General features: G+C 45.6%; 1 protein-coding gene across 1 annotated transcript in view; it reads right to left on the bottom strand.

Annotated features, from left to right (window-relative positions):
- COLEC12 (collectin sub-family member 12) overlaps positions 1 to 21,050 on the bottom strand; it is a 181,077-nt gene that overhangs the window by 1,881 nt on the left and 158,146 nt on the right. The window contains exons 6-9 of the mRNA XM_011996358.1: positions 13,692 to 14,180; positions 11,959 to 12,095; positions 10,620 to 10,729; positions 344 to 489 (exon numbers count right to left, since the gene is read on the bottom strand). Of these exons, the coding sequence (XP_011851748.1) occupies positions 344 to 489; positions 10,620 to 10,729; positions 11,959 to 12,095; positions 13,692 to 14,180 (882 nt within the window). The remainder of the gene's footprint in view (positions 1 to 343; positions 490 to 10,619; positions 10,730 to 11,958; positions 12,096 to 13,691; positions 14,181 to 21,050) is intronic.

The raw sequence follows: 21,050 nt of genomic DNA, 5'->3' as shown, positions 1-21,050 counted from the left end.
GTGCTGGGATTACAGGCATGAGCCACTGTGCCCGGCTGGTGCTATATCTTAAAGAACAATTAACTCACAATATAAGATACTTATCTGGGTCAGTTAGTTTAGCATTCGTTGAGTACTTCCTACATGTGAGGCACACTTATTATTTAAATCTTCACAACAACCTTGTGAAGAAGATGCTATTACTATTCCCCTGAGGTTAATCACCTGCCCAGTTAATAAATAGCAGAACCAGGACTGAAACCTAATTGCAGAGCCTGCATTCAGGGCCCTTGTACTCACCACCCCTCACCCTTTCATAGGACATAAGCTGGCAGCTCCCTCTTAAATCCCATCTACGGCTCACCTGTCTCTCTGTCTTTTTCGCAAATGAAGTTATTGACGTCTTCACATTGGAAATCGTTCCACTGCCCAGCATAAATCAAGCCAGCACAGTCTTCTCCTGGCCCGTGGCCATGACCCCAGTTATCCGGCTGTCCAGCTTTCCAATTTCTTTTAGCAAAATAGAAATTGAATGTTATTTGCACAGTAATGCACAGCTTTTCTTTACTCAAGAGCAGCAGAGAAATATAAAAAAACAAAACTGAAGCATGTCACTTATGCTGGAATGAAAATGCAGTTTAAGAAGCAGTACGTGTTCTTATTCAGAGTAAGGAGGAGCTGTTTTGGAGAGTAATGTGTAATGCAGCATCTCCCTGCAGGGCTGTGATCTTTGCTACCATGAACCAAACTCACTACGCTGGTTCATCACAATGCGGAGGGAGTGGATCTTGCTTTGGGACAGTTAGATGAATGATTTTCTAATGTGTACTGGAATGCTCACTTCTGGGCATGAGTGCATATATGTGTGTGAATATCTATTCATTATGAGGACATGATACACACACACACACACACACACACACACACACACACACACGGTCTTGTGAGAACCCAGAGGGACCTTGTACATTTCAATATCTTGCCTCTAACAAGTCCAAGAGCCAGGAAGAGAAAGTGAAAGACTTTTGAAATACATTTACAAGAACCTACAATTACAAATAACTGGTTATGATTATCTGGCTGAGTTGTAGAAGGTTGATCGCTTTAGAAATAAATAGTAATTTAATCTTACTGAAAATGACTCCTACATTTCACTGCCTTTTTTGAGAGAGAGATTCTTAAAAACAAGTTTCTTTAGGATGAGTTCACGTGGGGCTTTTAACTTGGATGCTGTGGCTCGGAACAGCACTTTGCCACAGATAACAGTTCTTGATTCTGTTTCCATGAATAAATCAGGTGTGCTTCCAGACTTACCCTTTGAAGGCTCAACCTTGTCTAAGAAGCAGATTCATTCACAGAAGCTTGCAGCTGCTGCCTGAGAGGACAAGCCAGCCTCACGTGGAGGGTCTGGAAGAACATCTGCAGCAGAGGGTGCTTCCCATAAACAATGACTCATTACCGCACTGGCCACAGAGTGTCCTCAGGTCACCCGAGAAGACAGCCTGTATGGCCCTGCATGTCTGGACAATAAGACCCGCAAAACCAGAGGGCAGCGTGAAAGGACGGTTGAAGTCCATGGTCAAAGGATGGGGACAGGGTAGAACTGACTCCCCGACACCAAATGTGTATTTTGGGATTTTAAAAAAATGAATATGACGGCTGGGTGTGGTGGCTCATGCCTGTAATCGCAGCACTTTGGGAGGCTGAGGCAGGTGGATCTCCTGAGGTCAGGAGTTCGAGACCAGCCTGGCCAACATGATGAAACTGCATCTCTACTAAAAATACAAAAATCAGCTGGGCATGGTGGTGGGCACCTGTAGGCCCAGCTACTTGGGAGGCTGAGGCAGGAGAATCGCTTGAATCCAGGAGGTGGAGGTTTGCAGTGAGCCAAGATCATGCCACTGCACTCCAGCCTGGGTGACAGAGGGAGGCTCCATCTCAAAAAAATATAGATATTAATCGAGTGGCCTCAATTAAATAAACCTAGTGATGAAAGAGAATTCAGAGGAAACCATCGATTGGTGAGAGTAAAAATGGGATGCTACTTAGAAGGGAGAGTTAGAAAATAGTCTCACTCACTCACTCACTCACTCACTCACTCACTCACTCACTCACACCAGGCATCCATAGCCCTCCTGCTATGAGCCAGGTATCATCTGGGTGATGGCAACATAGCAGTGCAGAGAAGAGACAAAGTCCCAACTCTTAGAGCTTACATAACAGACGAGTCACAATGAGTTCAACATTTCAGCCTGTGACAATCTCAGCCCGACACCAGATAGAGATGAAGTTGGAAGGAAAAGTAGTTTACTTTCACATTTGCTTTTTTTGTGTAACTCTTTCCACCTTGTGAGATTCTTCTGGAGATGTCAGCAATGCCTGAGTAGTTTGATCTTGTGGATGTACATTTTATTCATTTCTGCCAGTAATATGAGGGGGTTTGATTCCACTTTTGTTTATAAAATTTGAGATCTATGACTCCTGAATGTATAATGATAGGATATTTGATATTCTTGATTTCTCAGTTAATTGGGAAATTGTATAACTACGACTTCTTTGGGCTTAGAAGTCCTGCTTAATATTTTCCCTTTGCGTTTCCTTTTAAGTCGTTGTAAGTTCAATAAATAAAAAGGATGTAACAACCAGGCAGAGAAATAACTGAGTGATAAGAAAGGAGATAATCTTTATCACCTTTCTCCATTTGATTTTCCAGGTCACTGGAATTCCTTACATACAGTGCTCAAGGCTTTCCTTAGGACTAAAAGCAGAATGCAGTTCTATGAGCAGAGGTGACTGCAGTAGGCCAGAATGGGTGGAAAGTGGGTAGCCTGAAGGCAGGCTGCAGGGACAATTTATTCTGTGGACTGACCACCCAGAGTCTCAAAGCATCTCTTCAGCAAAGCTAAAATCACATGGAGAGATTTGCGGGAAAACCCCTCAGTCTGCGTGTTTATAATAAAATAGCACATAACATGTCAAATAAGCATAATGTATATATTTTGGAGAAGAATGTCAGCTTAAACAGTGCCTTAACCTCATTCACAGGTAGATTCTGGCAAGATGAATGGCTGAAGTCTGGGGCTCAAAGCCCCGAATTCTACATTATCATACACATGTCACAGAAGTGAGTGGTAGCAGCACATACATGTACTTGGACATCATACTCTGAGTACACCAGGAATCTTGGAAATGCTTGGACTGACTGCTCTAGTGAGCTGGAAACACACACACACACACATCAAGTATATATATATCTAAATATAAGATATTTAGAATAGGATTTAGAGGCTGGGCACAGTGGCTTACACCTGTAATCCCAGCACTTTGGGAGGCTGAGGTGGGTGGATCACCTAAAGTCAGGAGTTCAAGACCAGCCTGGCCAACATGGCGAAACCCCATCTCTACTAAAAAAATACAAACATTAGCCAGGCCTGGTGGCAGGCGCCTGGAGTCCCAGCTACTGGGGAGGCTGAGGCATGAGAATCGCTTGAACCCAGGAGGTGGAGGTTGTAGTGAGCCAAGATCACACCACTGCCCTCCAGCCTGGGCGACAGAGCGAGTCTCCATCTCAAAAAAAAAAAAAAAAAATTGAATTTAGAATATAGGACCGTAGAATGAAAGAGCCTGGAAGAGAACCTTTAGCATCCTCTAATTCAGCCTAGCACAGTGGCTCACACTGTAATCCCAGCACTTCAGGAGGCTGAGGCAGGAGGATCGCTTGAGGCTGGGAGTTCAAGACTAGCCTGGGTAACACAGTGAGAACCCCCCATCTCTACAAAACATTTAAAATAAATTAGCCAGGTATGGTGGCTGCTGCCAGAAGTCCCAGCTACTCAGGAGACTAAAATAGGAGGATCACTTGAGCCTGGGAGGTTGAGGCTGCAGTGAGCCATGATTGTGCCACCGCACTCCAGCCTAGGCAACAGAACTAGACCATCTTAAAAAATAAAAAATAAAACACAAAAAACTAAAAGCACAATGTATGATATTATATGAAGCAGTCTGCATAGACAGAAAGGCGGCACATTTTATCTTTGTGATGTGAAGATGAAAGCTGTGACTTGTAATTGTGATAGCACACTCCCACCAAATGATGTCCTGTGGACAGAGGAACAGAAGAGCTTCTAGTGTGTTTGGGAGATTCTCAGGAAGACTGTCACATCTCTGGTGATCCAAGGTAGGCAACTGCAAGCAGGGTAGGCAAAAAAGCTCCCTTAGCATTCTGCTGAGCAGGTGGGCAGTACCCAGGTCCCATATGTGTTCGGCTCCCACAGGTCTAGCAGGCAGCCTCCATTAACAATGACAGTCTGCACAGTGACATGCTTATACCTACATTCATTACACCAAGAGTGAAAGGATCAGCCCTTTTTTTTTTTTTCTTTTGAGACAGAGTCTTGTTCTGTCTTGGAAAAAAAAAAGAAAGAAAAAAGAAAAAAAGCCAAGGCCAGAATGCAGAGGTGTGATCACAGCTCACTGCAGCCTCAACCTCCCAAGCTCAAGTGATCCTCTCACCTCAGCCTCCTGAATACCTGGGACCACAGATGTACACCAGCACACCCAGCTAATTTTTAAGTTTTTTGTAGAGATGGGGTCTTGCTATGTTGCTCAGGCTGGTCTCGAACTCCTGGGCTCAAGCAATCCTCCTGCCTTGGCCTCCCAAAGGAAAAGATCAACTTTGACATATTCCTGTTTTATAGATCCTTTCTACTGTTGGTCTTTCTATTTCACTGCTTTCCAGTCTTTATTATTTCCTTCCTTTGACTTACTTAGGGATTAATTTGTTCTTCTTTCTCTACCCTGGTAAAGTGGAAGCTTAGATAATTGATTTTCAACCTTTAAACAATGCTTCTAATATATGTATTTTAAAGCTATACCTATACCTTTCTAAATACTATTTTAGCTGCACTCCACATATTTTGATATGTTTTCATCTTCTTTGAAACATTTTCAGATTTCCTTTGCGATTTTTTTTTCTTTGACTCATGGGTTATTAAGAAATGTGTGATTTAAAATAATTGGGATTTCACAGATATTTTTCTATCTATGTCTAACTTAATTATTTTGGTCAGAAAACATACTCTATATAGTTCTAGTTTTTTTTTTTTTTGAGATGGAGTCTCGCTGTCTCACCCAGGCTGGAGTGCAGTGGTGTGATCTCAGCTCACTGCAACCTCTACCTCCCGGGTTCAAGCAATTCTCCTGCCTCAGCCTCCTGAGTAGCTGGGATTACAGGTACCTGCCACCACACCTGGCTAATGTTTTGTACTTTTAGTAGAGATGGGATTTCACCATGTTGGCCTCACTGGTCTCGAACTCTTGGCCTCAGGTGATCCACCTGCCTCCGCTTCCCAAAGTACTGGAATTACAGGCATGTGCCACCGTGCCTGGCCTTATAGTTCTGGTTCTTTTAAATTTATTGAGACTTATTTTATGGCCCAGAATATAGTTCATCTTGGTGAATGTACCACACACACCTGAAAAGAATATGTATCTGCAGATGTTGGGTGAAATGTCCCACAAATATCAAATAAGTCAAGTTAGTTGATTGTGTCTATTATATCCCTATCAATTTGTCCATCAGTAACTGAGAGGGGAATGTTGAAATCTCCTTTGAAGGCCTGTTCTTTGCTGTATCCACAGTTAGGGTTGCTATGTTCTATTGACTGTGACATGGCCCCGGAAACCTGCCTTTTTAAAACATGATCCCAATGACGACTGCTCACTCACACTGCTGCCCCAACACTCCAGAAAAGATCCTGCAGCCCAGCACAGAGGCTGGCTCATGGCAGACACTTCAAGGTAATTCATCAAATGTTATCATGAGACTATGGGCCAATGGACTCTAATCTCCAGTCACGGACTGGGTGTTGACCAACAATGAAGTTTTCACAGGACCTGGTGAAAGGAGAAGAATAAGGACGGTGTGGTGTGTGTGTGTGAATGTAAGATGGCCAGCCGTCTCTTCCTGGAAATAATTACAGGTTTACTATTTTCTTTAATGTTGAGATTTGCCGATTGGTACTTTTTTAAAGCCTTGTCCTTAATCAGCAAATAAAATCCTGCTGATCTGTGTCAGACCTGCCAATCTTTCTTTTGAAATTGTATTGGTGTGTGGATCCAAAGCCCCTGGGGACCCATCCTTGGAACTGTCTTGGGCCATTGCAGCTGGCATCTCACGCCACCCTTTCCCCTCAGCTGGTCCTGTCCTGCTGCAGTGCAGAAGGAGCCATAAGATTCAGCAAGTCAGCTTGAGTGTTTCATAGGAAATAGGCCTGAGCTCAATCTGTGTGTCCCCTAAGCCTCTGGCTTCTGTTCCATGTCACTGTTGCTGTCCATTCCAGCACTCTCTTTCACAACCAGGTCTCAGCATGAAAAACGAGGTGAGGCCGAGACGCAGAGGATAGAGCCTTTTACCCCTCGTCTATTTTCTCTTTAACAGTAACCACGAAACCCACGAACCGTTTTAAAAGGATGGTATGTGTGCTGGGAGAAAAGAGTAAGGGGAAAGCAGTGGTACTTAATTCTTCTTAGCCTGGGCAAGGGATGGAATGGTGCCAGGCCCATCGACTTCTATTTTTTGGAAGAGTTTAAGAAGGACTGATGCTTTTTGAATGTTTGGTAGAATTTGGCTGTGAAGCCATCTGGTCCTGGGCTTATTTTTTTTTTTGGGAGGTTTCTGATTGCTACTTCAATCTCCTTATTTGTTATTAGGCTGGCCAGGCTATTTCTTCCTTTTTTTTCCTTGTTTTTCTTTAAGAGATGGGGGTCTTGCTCTGTTGCTCAGGCTGGTCTTGAACTCCTGGCCTCAAATGATACTCCCACCTCAGCCTGTGCTTTCTATGTCTTCTGGATCCGGTCTTGGTAGGCTATAGGTTTCTAGGAATTTATCCATTCTTCTAGGTTATCCAATTTTTTGGTGAATAATTGTTCATAATAGTCTCTTGCGATGATCTGTTCCAGAAATCACTGCTGGTGGCAGGGGTAAGGGAGGTGGATGGGCCAACGCTTAGAGGCCACAGATGCAAAGACGAGGCGAGTAAAAGTCAGTCTGATGGCTGGGTGTGGTGGCTCGCGCCTGTAATCCCAGCGCTTTGGGAGGCTGAGGCGGGGGGATCACCTGAGGTCAGGAGTTCAAGACCAGCCTGACCAACATGGTGAAACCCCATCTCTACTAAAAATACAAAAAAGTTAGCCGAGCGTGGTGGGGGGTGCGTGTAATCCCAGTTACTGAGAGGCTGAGACAGGAGAATCACTTGAACCTGGGAGGCGGAGGTTGCAGTGAGCCGAGATCTCACCACTGCCCTCCAGCCTGGCGACAGAGCAAGACTCCATCTCCAAAAAAAAAAGTGGGTCTGACAGGGAGGAGACATATTTGGGGCAGTTTATACTCGTGGGAGACCCCTGAGAGCCTAAAGCCCAGTCCCCATTCCCTGGCCATGCAGAGAACGTTTTTCTTGTGTTCTTCACAAACCTGTTGTGGGACTTGAGTAAGACACTGTGTGGACATCCCAATCAGGATACTGTAAAATATATACATGCTATGTAGTATTTATCAGCAACTGCTAACTAATATGATAATAATTATGATGATAATAGTAATAATAGACCAATACCAGGAGGTACTATTTCTCGAGCACTTCCTACGTGCCAAGCCCTGTACTAAAGGCTTTACATACAGATATCACATTTGATTTTCACAATACTGACATAGGTACTTTTGTAAAATTCATCTTCTAAATGGGGACATGGAGGTTTTGCGGGGATGAGGAACTCTCATGAGGCCCTGCAGTTTTGAGAGTTGCTGGTTCAAGACCCAGAACCCCGATCTTGCTGACGCTGGAGCATGCACTCTCTCCCTTGACTGCGCTGGCTTGCTTTCTAGTGTGTGCAATGTTTATTATTATATGTCAAATTAAATTAGCCTTTGGTTATTGAGCCCTCAAAACATGCCTGCCTAACTTATTCTTGCTTTCAAAATTTGATCCTGGGGATTTTTATGTGCCTATGTATTCCTTTGGGTGGAAAACGAGAAGCACAGCCTGTGTGGTGGCTGGGGTGCAGAGCTGAGGATTTGGGAGGCTCCAAAATGGCTGTGGTTGGGGACTGGGTGCCCAGTGAGGTGTCTGGTGACGTCATTCTTCTCAGGTCCTGGGTACCAAGCCGGTGCGCTCCATCCAAATCATATCATTCTTGCTGGACCCCAGGGAAGAGGAGAAAAATGTCACATTGGGAGAGCTGGCACAGACAGTCATGTTCCAGCCCAATCCATTCCATATGGGCCAATCCAGTTTTTTTCTTGAGGAAAGGCTTAAGATTGAATTTCTTAGTGAGTCTAACCCAGACCTTTGTGCATTTATGGCAGTGAAAAAAGTGAAGATGATTTTTTTTCCAGCTTCTCCCAACTCTCTTTAAAAAAAAAAAAAAAAAGGCCCTGGCACTCTCGGCTGTCAAAAAAGCAGAATTTGTCTTTCTAAGAAAATAGTCTCTGTCTCCCATCCCCAGCTCCAACCTTCTACAGCTACCATTTCAGATGGTGATTCCTGCAACCGTTTTGGGTCTCCTAAAGTGTGTCCCTGATGTGTTGGGCACTTTCCTTGGCTCATCAGGCAAATTCTCAAGTGCCAGAGTATGCCAGGGGGCACCCCTTCCTCTCCCCAGGACAGGTGCAGAGAAGCAGACGGGTCTCTGACAGGCCTGCAGCAGACATCCACTTGCCCTTAAGGGAAGTCTAAATCTTCAGAGCAGACCTAAAATCTTCTAATGTTTCAAATCAATATTTGGCCACGTGTTTATTTTTTATAAAGAGATGGCCTGGCTAGTTGCAGTGGCTCATACCTGTGATCCCAGTGCTTTGGGAGGCCAAGGTAGGAGGATCACTTGAGGCTAGGAGTTTGAGACCAACCAGAGCAACATAGTGGACCACGTCTAAACAAAAGCTGAAACCATTAGCCGGGTGTGGTGATGTGCACCTGTGGTCCCAGGGACTTGGGAGTCTGAGGTGGGAGGATCGCTTGAGCTGGGGAGATAAGAGGCTGCAGTGAGCCATGATCGTGCTACTGCCCTTCAGCCTGGGTAACAGAGTGAGACCTTGTCTCTTAAAAACAAACAAAAATAAGAGAGATGGCCTTATTCTGATTTCCTCCTTTATCCTCTGATCTTACTCATATGGAGAATTTGAAAGTACGAAAGAGCCTGTTTATCCAAATGCACATGCACACGCACACAGGGACATTTTAAAAACTCGATCTGGCTTCTCCATCACCTCTGACCCTCCTCCTTGCTGCTCGGCTGATACAAGCCTAGGCCTCCATGGCCATGAGACTGTCTTAGGCCTGAAACACCCTTGTTTTCTCCTCTCCTGGGACAGCCCCAGAGGCCACACCATGGCCTTTGCCCAGTGCTCAGAAAGTGCTTCCAATGCGGTGATGCTCTTGTGCCTGGTGGAGCCTCTGCAGGGTCTGGCCTCTCTGTCTCCAGCAAACTAAAGGTTACTCAGAGGGTTTTTTTTTTTTTTAAATAAATTCTGCTTCATTTGTTACAGTTCCTTGCAATTTTCACACCTGTTAGAGGCAAAGTCAGAGTACGGAGACGTGAAAATCAAACTGATGCAATACAGTCATAGTTAGAATTAGGGAAGGGGCTAACATCCCCTGGGGTAAGATGAGATCCTGGAGACTTCTGGGTTAGCTGAGAAGGTACCTCAAAGTGATTCTGTTCTTTGTTGCTCCTTTCATAGAACTTAGGTCACATGGGACTTATAGGGAATCTTCAAACCTCTAGGGGATGGTTATCCCGCAAATGCAACTTTGTTTATGGTGTATTTTAACTTCCTATGTGTAGGAAAATCACACATTTGTAGTTTCTTTTTTTTTTTTTTTTTCTTTTTTGAGATGGAGTCTTGCTCTGTGGCCCAGGCTGGAGTGCAGTGGCACAATCTCGGCTCCCAACAACCTCCGCCTCCTGGATTTAAGCAATTCTTCTGCCTCAGACTCCTGAATAGCTGGGATTACACGCATGCGCCACCATATCTGGCTAATTTTTGTATTTTTTTTTTAGTAAAGACGAGGTTTCGCCATGTTGACCAGACTGGTCTTGAACTCCAGACCTCAAGTGATCTGCCCATCTCAGCCTCCCAAAGCGCTGGATTACAGGCGTGAGCCAGGAAAATTACACATCTGTAGTTTCTAATCACACTCTGCCTAGAAGCCCAACTAGGTTGTCAGGGGCATCCACAGTGTGATCCTGAAGGGAGCTCCCCAGTTCTTGGAAACACGCCTGGGGCGAACGCTGATCATGCTTGAGGTTGTCTGGGCTTCATCGTGCTTTCCCATAGCGTTTAAAGAAAATGCCTCGACCAGAAGTACTACGCTGTGTGGTTTTATGAGTTTCATGATTTTTTCCTTAGAAATGAAAAAAAATTCACTCCATGAAAAGAAGAAAGGAAAGCCTTATTTGACAGCGTATCAACTGTCAACCACGATTTCTCCAGGGGAAATACGCAACTAGTACCAGGAGCCCCAGTTTGGGAGGAGCGTCTAGGACATGAGGTCATTAAGGAAGAAACTGTTGGGAGTCAGGCAAGAAGCGACAACAGAACAGTGAGAGCCCGACCACCAATCTGGAAGCTTCTGAGTACTTACTTGTAGTCTGGAGATGTCCCATCCAGCCACTTCCATTCATTTTCATGCTCTGAGTCTGTGAGGCCGATCCAGTGGCTCTCTCTCCCTACCATCTGTTTTTTTATCCATTGCTGAAAAACAAACCAGGGATGGTGCGTGACTATTTTTCAGAACAGATGTCTCAGGCCTTCTTCTTTTATTTAACATTTAGAAAAAAGGAGAATTTAAAAGAGGATATTTGTTAGAACGTGTAGCCTGCTTTTGCTTTCTGCTTTTTTCTTGCTAGTTGCTCTGTTTTGCACTGTTTGGGGGGCTTTGCCTTTTTCTTCTTACAAGTTTACAACTGATGTTAAAGTGAGGCTCTTCCTCTAAATCATGCAGACAACGCAGTGAATGTCCATTGGTTCCACCTCCTCCTACCACCCACCCCTTTCTCCCATGTCCTAATCATAGGAATAGTCATGGTATTATTGGGCACTTCCTCTGGGCTGGGCCCCATGTGCAGTGTGTTGCACGCAGTGTGTCTTCAAGCTTTTATAACCACCCATTGAACAAGCATGAGAAGCAGCTGAGATGGGCTTGGGCCCGGTCTGTGTATTCTAAAGCCCAGGTGCTTGGTCACTCTCTGCCGTGTGCTCATTCCAGTCAGTTACTACAGGAAACATCTGTTTACAGGATTGTGTCTGCTGGAGATAACTTAGGGAAAAGGGAGGAGGCTGCTGGAATGGTGTGGTATCAAAGAAAGCGCTGCATTGTTGCTAGACGGGCCGCAGTTTTGGTCTCAGTCTGCATAACCCTTGCTGGGCCTCAGTTTTCCTATCTGTCAAATGAGGACAATAATAATACCTACGTTCCAGGGTTGTTGTGAGGTTTAAGGGAGAAGATGCCTCGCACAGTGCCTGGCATACAGAAGGGGTCTAATGAGTGGACACTAGCATCACCATGTGTGGGCCCTGCCTCCTCAGCCTTCTTTGCTCTTCCTGACTCCTCTGGGGCCGTGCGTGGTCCCTTGCACCCCACTCCATCCCTACAGTGTTCATGCCTCTGTCTCTGCCCCCACAGGTGCCTGGTGGCAGCCCTCAAGCTTCTCTGCATTATAATTATTTCAACAGCCACCAGAAGGAGCCACACATCTCCAGGCTTGATAAGTAATACCTTCCAGGAAGAATCATGAAGATACAATTCCAATGCCATGAACGCTTCTAGCCACTGGATGAAATCCAAATCTCTGTAATGTTGCCTCCCATGTTTACGTGACTAGGAATTCGTGATCTCTCCAAATCCCCAACTAGCCTGCAATTTCCAGATGTAAACTATCCTTAAATTATAGTTTCCCCGACCAAGTATGTGGCAGGCATACCTGTTCCTCCCTAGTGTTTATGAAAACGAGATGGGAAGACTTGTCTTCACAGAAAAGCTTTGCTTCCTCAAAAATTTCTTTCTCAATCGAAAAATAGTAGCATTTGTCTGTGAAGTTCTTCCAGTGAGGCGGGCAGCCTAGGAATGCAAAAGTGCAAAACATTGATTAAAAAATCACAGAAAGCACTCTGCTTTTCTTCAGTTGTGTTTCAGAGGCCAAAACTGTGGTCCTGCTGGAGCAGCCTGAGCGTCCCTGCACGAGGCCCACAGCTGATGTTCACGGGCGTGCTCGCAGCAAGCAGGAGCCCAGAGTGGACTGCAGAGCACAAGCCGAAACCACATAATCTGGAAAAGACCTTTGACTGGGTCTTTGTTCTTCTGCGTCTGGATCCGTCTTCACAATGACAGAAATAACAGAAGCAACAACAAGAAGCAGGGCAGGCACAGATGTTCAGCGTCAGTCTGGAATCATATGGAACCTATGAACAGTTGGATGTGAGAACCCAGCACCAAAACTGGGCTCATGGATCAACAAAGATAACCCAGGCCTCACCGACCAAAATCAAGTAGAATAGGGGTTGGGTTGAAGGAGAGAAAAATAGGCTTGGTTGCTAACCAAACATTTGAGTTTTGTCAAAGGTTTAATTATCAAAAGACTAGAAGGCACCATAACATCTAACACCTCAAAAAGAAATTAACTGTAGCCATCAATAGCTGAGGGTTCCATCCGCATGTTGATGGAGCTAACGGGGGGAGCCCATCTATCCCCAGAGTGAGGATGTAAAACGAGGCAAGAGTGGTCAGGGTGGCCAGCCGCAGGCTTCCCTGAAGGAAATGTTTTGCATTGTGTTTGTCTTCTGAGGGCTGCCCCCTATAAATAAACAAGTGCAAGAGCCGGTGCTGTGGCTCACACCTGGAATCCCAGCACGTTGCAAGACTGAGGCAGGAGGGTTGCCAGAGACCAGGAGTTCAAGACCAGCCCGGGCAATATAACAAGACCCTGTCTCTACAAAAAATGAAAATAAAAAATTAGCCAGGTGTGGTGGCACACCCCTGTGGTCCCAGCTACGCAGGAGTCTGAGTGGGAAGATCGCCTGAGCCCAGGAGGTCAAAGCTGCAGTGAGCTATGTTTGCACCACTTCACTCCGTCATTCCAGCCTGGGTGACAGAGTGACGCCCTGTTCCATTCATACATACATACATACTACATAAAACAATCTGTGCTAGAGAATCTGATGGTGTTTACAGAGAAACACACGACTGGTGTGGAGACCTGTTTCGGCAGCAGGGCTCCTGTGCCAGCCCCTAAGATGCCTTTGCTGTTAAATAATATGGAGCGGGGGACAAGACGTGGTGACTCACACCTGTAATCCCAGCACTTTGGGAGACTAAGGCAGGCGGATGGCTTGAGGCCAGGAGTTTGAGACCAGCCTGGCCAACATGGCGAAACCCCCTCTCTACTAAAAATACAAAAATTAGCTGGCCGTGGTGGCACACGCTTGTAGTCCCAGCTACTTGGGAGGCTGAGGCAGGAGAATTGCTTGAACCCGGGAGGTGGAGGTTGCAGTGAGCCGAGATCACGCCATGGCACTCCCCCTGGGTGACAGAGTGAGACCCTGTCTCAAACAAAAACAAAAACAAATAACATGGGTGGGGCCACACACTAGGGGCTGGCTCAGTCTCAAGCACATGCACTGCCCTGTCCCCCTGGCTGGAGGGAGGACTCGGACTTACCATTGTCCTCTGGTGCCGGGGTTGGTTCATTCTGCAGGGCCAGGGGCACCACTGCTCCTGATGGGCCGGGAGGGCCGGGGGGGCCCTTGGGGCCTGGCATGCCTGGTACCCCAGGCAAGCCTGGCAGTCCCCGAGGTCCAGGAACCCCAGGCTCCCCCACAGTGCCCTGCAGTCCCTGGAAGCCAGGAGGGCCCTGGGGCCCAGGGAGTCCTTCTTTGCCTGGAGGGCCTGGGGGGCCTGGGTCCCCACTGGGGCCCTGAGGGCCGGGCTTCCCGGGGGAACCGCGGGAACCTTTGGGGCCCTGGGAGCCCTTAGATCCTTTGCCGCCACGCTCTCCGGGGGGACCTGCGGGTCCAACTGGGCCTCTCTCACCCGCAGGGCCAGGCGGTCCAGGCTCCCCCTTCTCTCCTTTCTGTCCCTTGTTGCCAGTTGGACCAGGGGGTCCCTGGGATCCTCTGTCACCTTTTGGACCCCTGGGGCCCGGTGGACCTAAAACATAAAAAAAAAAAAAAGTGTCAACATGAAATCCACTGTGAATGACAGTTATGAATGATTTTTTTTCTTATAAAATCTCCAAACTAAAAAAACCTAGCATACAAAATATACACATTAGGGAAAGATTATTTGTTTATCATACGACTGTTGACTGTTACGGGCTAAATTATGTCCTCCTCCAAATTCTTATGTTGAAGTCCTAACCCCCAGCACCTCAGGATGCGACTTACTTAGAGGCACGGCCTTCACAGAGGTCATCGAGTTAAAACGAGGTGACATGGGTGACCCTAACCCAATAGGACTGGTGTCCTTAAAGAAGAGGGGATTAAAAAAAAAAAAAAAAAGAGAAGAGGGGATTAGGTCACAGACCCACAGAGGAAAGATCGCCTGAGGACACAGGGAGAAGACGGACACAGGGAGAAGATGGACACAGGGAGAAGACGGACACCTGCAAACCAAGGAGGGAGGCCTCGGAGGAAACAACACGGCTGACGCTTTGATCTCAGACTCGCGGCCTCCGGAACTGTAAGGAAAGAAATGTCTGCTGTTCAAGCCTCCCAGTCTGTGAACTTTGGTACGGCAGCCCGAGCAAGCCAGTGTACTGTGTGTTCTTCAGTAAGCTCACCCTTCCTCTTCAAGCTTTGAGAATGTATTGTAACGGTGCACAGCTTTTTAGTGCCCCACTGATGTCCTTCATGGTGACACTGACAGCCAGGGGCTTATTCTTCACAGTGACTCACACGATTAAACTGGGTTCTCTTAGTCACCTGGGCCTATGCTATCATCAGCAGGAAAGTTGTGCAGACCAGGATCAGGATTTGCTCTTACTTATTTCCTGTTTTCCTTAATTTGATAAATATTTATTAAAGACCTATTATATGACAAGCACCGTGTTAAGGTATTGTGGGATAAAGAATTGAAGGAGACCAAAACATGCCATCAGGTGTTGATAGGCATTGATGTATTAATTCTCTCCCTATAACCAAGCCTGTAACTTCCCTATAACCTTCCTCTCTGTCGCACCCCAGCTGGCATGCCTGTGCTGTCCACCAAAGCTGTGGGGATGCTGGTGTCCTTAGGGCTGAGCCTCACTCACCCGTGGGCCAGCTCAGAGGGACGGGAGGTCTCTGTGGGAAAGCCTGGTGGGGCTTTGCTGCTCATTGTGGACAGGTGTCCAAACTCTCTGGGTTGCTTTGTAAGTCTAATAATATATATCTAAGGAAGGTAGGCTAGAGAAAAAATTATGTGGACCATCAAATTGGGAAGAAAAGCAAATACTGCTATCCCCATCATCCCATAAACAGGCCCACATAACACAGGATTGTTTTTCTTTCTTTAATTTCTCAGAGGTAACGGGAAATTTCACACAAATAATCCCCTACCAGGAACTGTATAGTGAGACAATTTTCAAGGTACTTTCACATACATTATGCCACCTGATCTTGCCTGTGATGTGGAATTCTCACTGCACAGACGAGGACATGTAGGGCCAGAGATGCCAAACTATTTGTTCGAGGATACTTAGCTACTAGGAACAGATACCAAGGAGAATAAGACATGGTCAATCACAGTCTAATAGTGGAGCTGGGGCATGAACTCAGGTCTTCTGATGTTGAAATGAATGAATCTGAGAGTTTCTGAAATCTCACAATTCTGCATGAATAATAAAAGGCCACACTTATTCTCTCTCTTTTTTTTAGCGACAGAGTCTCACTCTATTTTTTTAGAGACAGTCTCCCTCTGTCACCCAGGCTGGAGCACAGTGGCATGATCATAGCTCACTGCAACTTTGCACTCTTGGGCTGAAGCAATCCTCCAACCTCAGCTTCCTCCCATGTAGCTGAGACTACAGGCTTGTACCACATTGCCTGCTTTTAAAAAATTTTTTAATTTTTTTGTAGAGATGGGGGGTCTCACTGTGTTGCCCAGGCTGACCTCGAATTCCTGGCCTCAAGTGATCCTCCCCCATCGGACTCTCAAAGTGCTGGGATTACAGGTGTGAGACACTGTGCCTGGCCTTACTTTTTCTACAGAAGCAGAAAGCCTGTAAAGTTAGAAGGATAGAAGTGCTGGAGCAATGGAGGATGGGTGGCAGATCTACCCTAAGTTCCTTTATCCCTCCTGCTCCTTGTCCTCCCTCTCCCATTGGTCTGAGGACAGAATCATGAAGCAATCCTTCCCACCCCTCTAGGGGGATCTCCCTGTCTCCTTCCCCACCCTAGGTCTTGATGGATGTCTACTGTACCCTAACATCCACAGCTCCCAGTCAAGCCAATCCATCTGTGTTCTCTCTTAGCAGAAGCTTAGGCTCTGGACTTAGTTTGCTTATGGAAGGCTACCCATATGTCGCTCACAGATTTATTAGCAGGACCCTCTTCCAGTGGTAAGAGAGTTTAGGCTAATGGCAAGGACTGGCCTAAATGCATTCTTTCTAGCGTTATCTGCTCCATAAATGGGAGACTTTAGAAGACTTAGGGATGAAGTCACTTCTACCTAGACCCATGTCACTGACCTCTGCCCACAGCTCCTGTTGACTCCTACTTGTCTTCAGCAACCCTGGGCTCTGGGCCTTTATATGCACCTGCTAGTTGAAGGGTCCATTTTCTCTGGTTCTGCCAGCACCTCTAACCTGCGTGTCCACAGCTGAACTTCTTGTCTCTTTGCTGTGCATGTTCTCCTTCCATCATCCCTTCTCCCACCACATTGCCACAACCCTCTTTTCCTCGCCCTGACCCTGGTCATGACCCTAGTGTAGGCTCTCTTCTTCCCACTTCTCTCTGTCTTTTTTGGAAGGTGTTCACGGTAACTTCTTAATTGATCTTCCTACCTGTGATTCCTCTCCATTCATTGCACTCTGCCTTTTGTCTTCCTTAAGCCCAGCTCTGATCTCCACTTGCTCAAGAATATGCGGCCCCACCTGATCAGTCTGGCATGAAGGCTCCTCCCAGCCTAGTCTCGCCTGTGTTTATTCTATCCTCCTCTGTACTTTCTGCACATCTCTTCTCTGACAATTTCCTCTGCCCATGTCCTTCGGTAATATTCCTGGCATCCTCCCAGGCCACTTCAGATGGAAGTTTTCTCTTCTCTAATCTTTTAGTTCTTATTTGTTCTACTCAAGACCCTTCTCCACGTCTAGCCCCTTGTAGGGTCTGGCCCACAGTCACTATTAAGCAAGTGTTTATCAAATACATGCACATCATGGTTAAAAAGTCCAGCACTCTAATGCTCACATTTTGTGCCCCACGTGAGATCAGAAGGGATAGGTTTTTGGGGAAGGGTGACCTGCCTGGTGCCCCGCATCTTATAATAATCTCTGTATCAGGTGGGCTGTGGCTGCCACTATGAAATAATCATAAGGAGATCCATCTTTCCTTGCTACTGACCCTCATGAATTAATCCAGTGGGTCTCCACATCCACAGTTGGACTTTTGTTCTGCCTAACCTGGTCAGGCTCACCTACATAGCCTATCCCATTTAGTAAAGATAAGGAAGGCAGACTTTTTGCTGCCAGATCTATCTCCTTTAAAAAAGTAACTTAGTGCCTCTGTGTAGCTGGGAAATAGCATCCCGGAGATGAATAGTGGTGAAAGTGCCACGTATGTTCCCCCACAACGGACGTAGCATTATGGATAGTTCTAGGGAAAACATACTGACAATTTAGGCCAAAACAAAAAATTCTAGTATATGTGGAGTAACTGCAAAATTGAACTTTTTTCTCAACTATTTCTGTTTTACTTATGTTCTGTGTTTAACTTTAGGAAATCCAAATAATGAAGATGGCATATTGGGAAATTCAAGTGTTTTAAGAAATAATCTTTAGCTTTATTCTCTTAATTTTTTTTTTTTTTTCTGATAATTTGTGTTTCTCCATCACTTACATCTGGGGCTAGTGCTATCCTTGCAAGTTACAAGAAATGAGTTTACCTGTGACCATGAAAGAGGAACTGATCACAGGCTCATGTCTGCTGGTGGCGGGAGCTGTATTTCTTCAGAACACCTTCTTCTAGCTTCTGACAGAGTTCCAAGGATACAACGCTCCCTCCCTCTCCTGACATGAATCCGAGGCCTCCCTCACCTGGGCTGAAGCTTTTCATTCATCCTATTTCTTTCTGGGGTAGGGTAGTTTATGGTGTTCCGCTATTTTCCTCGGGACTGGAAGTGGCTGTTGAATCTCCCCACCCACTCAATGTGTAAGTTGTGGCTTATGTGAAAAACGACATCAAATGTGGATCCCACAGGTAGCACAAGATTCCAGCAGGTGCTAATCTCCAGATCTTGTGAAGGAAGGGAATAAACACTGGGGGGAAATGCACATTTTTGCCGATAATGAAGATCTACAGTTCTACTTGTGATTGATTTCCCAGCTGGATTAGTATAAAAACCAAATTTCCCCATTTGAAGTACTACATCCATCTTAAATAGGTTACCTGTCTTTCTCTTAATCAGATAAGGCTTAATATTCCTGACTGTAGCTAAACTGGCAAGCACACTGTGATTGGTGTCATCCACTACAGTTGCCCCAGCCTTCCAAAAGCCACAAAGGAGCTGGCACTCTCTGCCCTCAGATGCTGGGTTAGGTCAAAACATATTTTATATGTCTTACAGATCAGAAGATTCACATAATCTACTTTGGTTCAATAAGACAGGCTAGAAATTTCCTGGATTTTTTTTTCTTTTAAAAAAATCATTGAGAAAAAGAGCTAAAGCCATTTAAAAAGTCAACACTGGATCCTCATAAAAAGTAGATTATTCATGCCAGGGCTCGTTTTCCTCTAGGACCCGGGATGCTGGCACTGCTGATTAGCATCTGGATGATCTCAGGCTTTGAGGTCTCACTTGAATCTTTTATTGGGCAGCTGTCAAGGTGAAAATAAAATGAAATAGTGAAATAAAATAGAAGCTGCCCTTAGTGCCTGAAAGCAAAAAAAAAAAAAAAAAAAAAGAAAGAAAGAACAGAGTATTTATGAGCTTGTGCAGCAACAGCTTGAATTCAGGGTTGAGAAAACCACAACGCTGCGTGGAAACACGTGATGTCCTACGTGGAAGGACATTTGAGGTTTGCTTTCAAACTGAGTGAAATTTTAACTCAATGTCAAGGCCAAGTACGGGTGGCTCACTGGCTCAGGTTTCTGAAATGCTAGGATGCCCATGTGGCTGGTAAAGCCGTCACAAGCTCCAGAGATGCCTGAATATGACCAATACCAGAGCTCCAAGCAGCCCGGGGTCTGTGCTGTCAGTGACACCTCTACTCCACCGTCCCCAGGCCCCACGGTTTTGGAAGCCTTGAAAATCTGTATTTTCTAAACAAGCAGTTCAAAGAGGATGGAAGACTTTAAATCACTGTGCTGCTTGTGCTTTGACAAATCAAACTATAGGCCTGAGAAGTGCCCAGTCCAGTTTCCTACACAAGAGAAGTTTCAAATGTGTTTTCCAACAAAACTGCTGGTGCTTAAGAAAAGGAAGAGAAACTGCTTTAATTCCTAACTGCCATCCAAAATCTTAGAGACTCAATGTTAAGACCCACTGGTGGTAAGATTGGAAGATAGGCAAGGTAGAGGAAAAACAGCGATACAATCTGATGTTTTTCTTCTCATTTAAAAATCTATGTTGAATGCACTTAAATTAATTAAATATTTATTAAATGCCTACCATAGGAAAAAATCATTGTGCTTCACTGAGGTGAAATGGAATGTACAGATTAAAAACAAATACAACTGGGCTTCTGGAAAGCCTTGGAAGTGCCTTGTCCACAGAGGAGGGTGTATTTAACCACTGTTTCTTGCCAACTGTCTCCGGGATCTCCAGCCACGCCGTCTTGTTTGGGGAAGTGCAGCATGAGGGAGTGGTTGGTAATGGGAGGAACCGAGGCCCCTGCCTGACCCACACTGTGCTGTCCCCTGTCCCGTCAGCCTTCATGTGCACCTTTCAAGGTTCAGCTCAAATGTCAATCCCTATTGAAACTCTAACCAACTGCTCTGCTGTCAATAAACTCTCTGTCATTTCCACCTCTCCAAACATGTTATCTATTCATGGTGGAAGCATGAGTTTGCAACTAGACAGACCTGAGTTTGGCGCTGTCTGCCATTTACTAGCTGTTTGGCCTTGGATAAGTTACCCAGGCTCTCTGAGTCTCAGTTCCCTCCCCTGCAAATGGGGAATGTCAATAACTCCCCCCTTAAAGAGTTGTAACAATGAAAGCTGATAATTTATCCAAGGGCTTAGCAGCGTGATTGGCATAGCACAGACACCCCAGAAATGTGGCCTGAGAAAATGAATGAAAGGTAGCTAGACATCAGCATCCCTGGGGTCTGATTCATCTCTAGGGCTGGGCACTAGAAACCCAGCAGTAAGTACTTTTAGTCTCAAATCATCCTTAACCCCGCATGTGTGATTTTACTCTTTGTGCATATGAAGCTGTTTTGTTTTCCACTGATGTACTGGCTACAGGTGCAGCAGAAGGGAAAGCTTTGAAGGAAGTGACCTTATTTACATTTGGATGTTATGCTGACCCCACTCTAGACCCTGCACTAAGTACTTTCTTTATATTACTTCTTTGGGTCCTCATAACTCTAAAAGGTACACACAGATGAGCACACAGAGGCACTGAGAGGATGAGGAGCTTGCTACATGAATCCAGCCCTGTCTGATTCCAGAGCTCTTGTTCTTACTCAGTAAATCTGATGCCTCTCGAAAGGGCAGAGAGGGAAAATGTCTGGTTGTACAGGAAGGATGCAACTGACCTTTCCTTAGTTTGCAGAGGAATAGCCCAGGAGGTGGAGTGATCTTTGCACCTAGAAGCATGTGTGAGAAGTCCTCTATGTACATAATTAGAATAAAAATCTTTATATTATTTGTATCAAAAAA

This window comes from Mandrillus leucophaeus, unplaced genomic scaffold, assembly GCF_000951045.1.
Source record: "Mandrillus leucophaeus isolate KB7577 unplaced genomic scaffold, Mleu.le_1.0 Scaffold51, whole genome shotgun sequence".
NCBI classification, from domain to species: domain Eukaryota; kingdom Metazoa; phylum Chordata; class Mammalia; order Primates; family Cercopithecidae; genus Mandrillus; species Mandrillus leucophaeus.
Note: the sequence above shows the minus strand (reverse complement) of the source record. Positions and strands in the feature narration are given on the sequence as shown.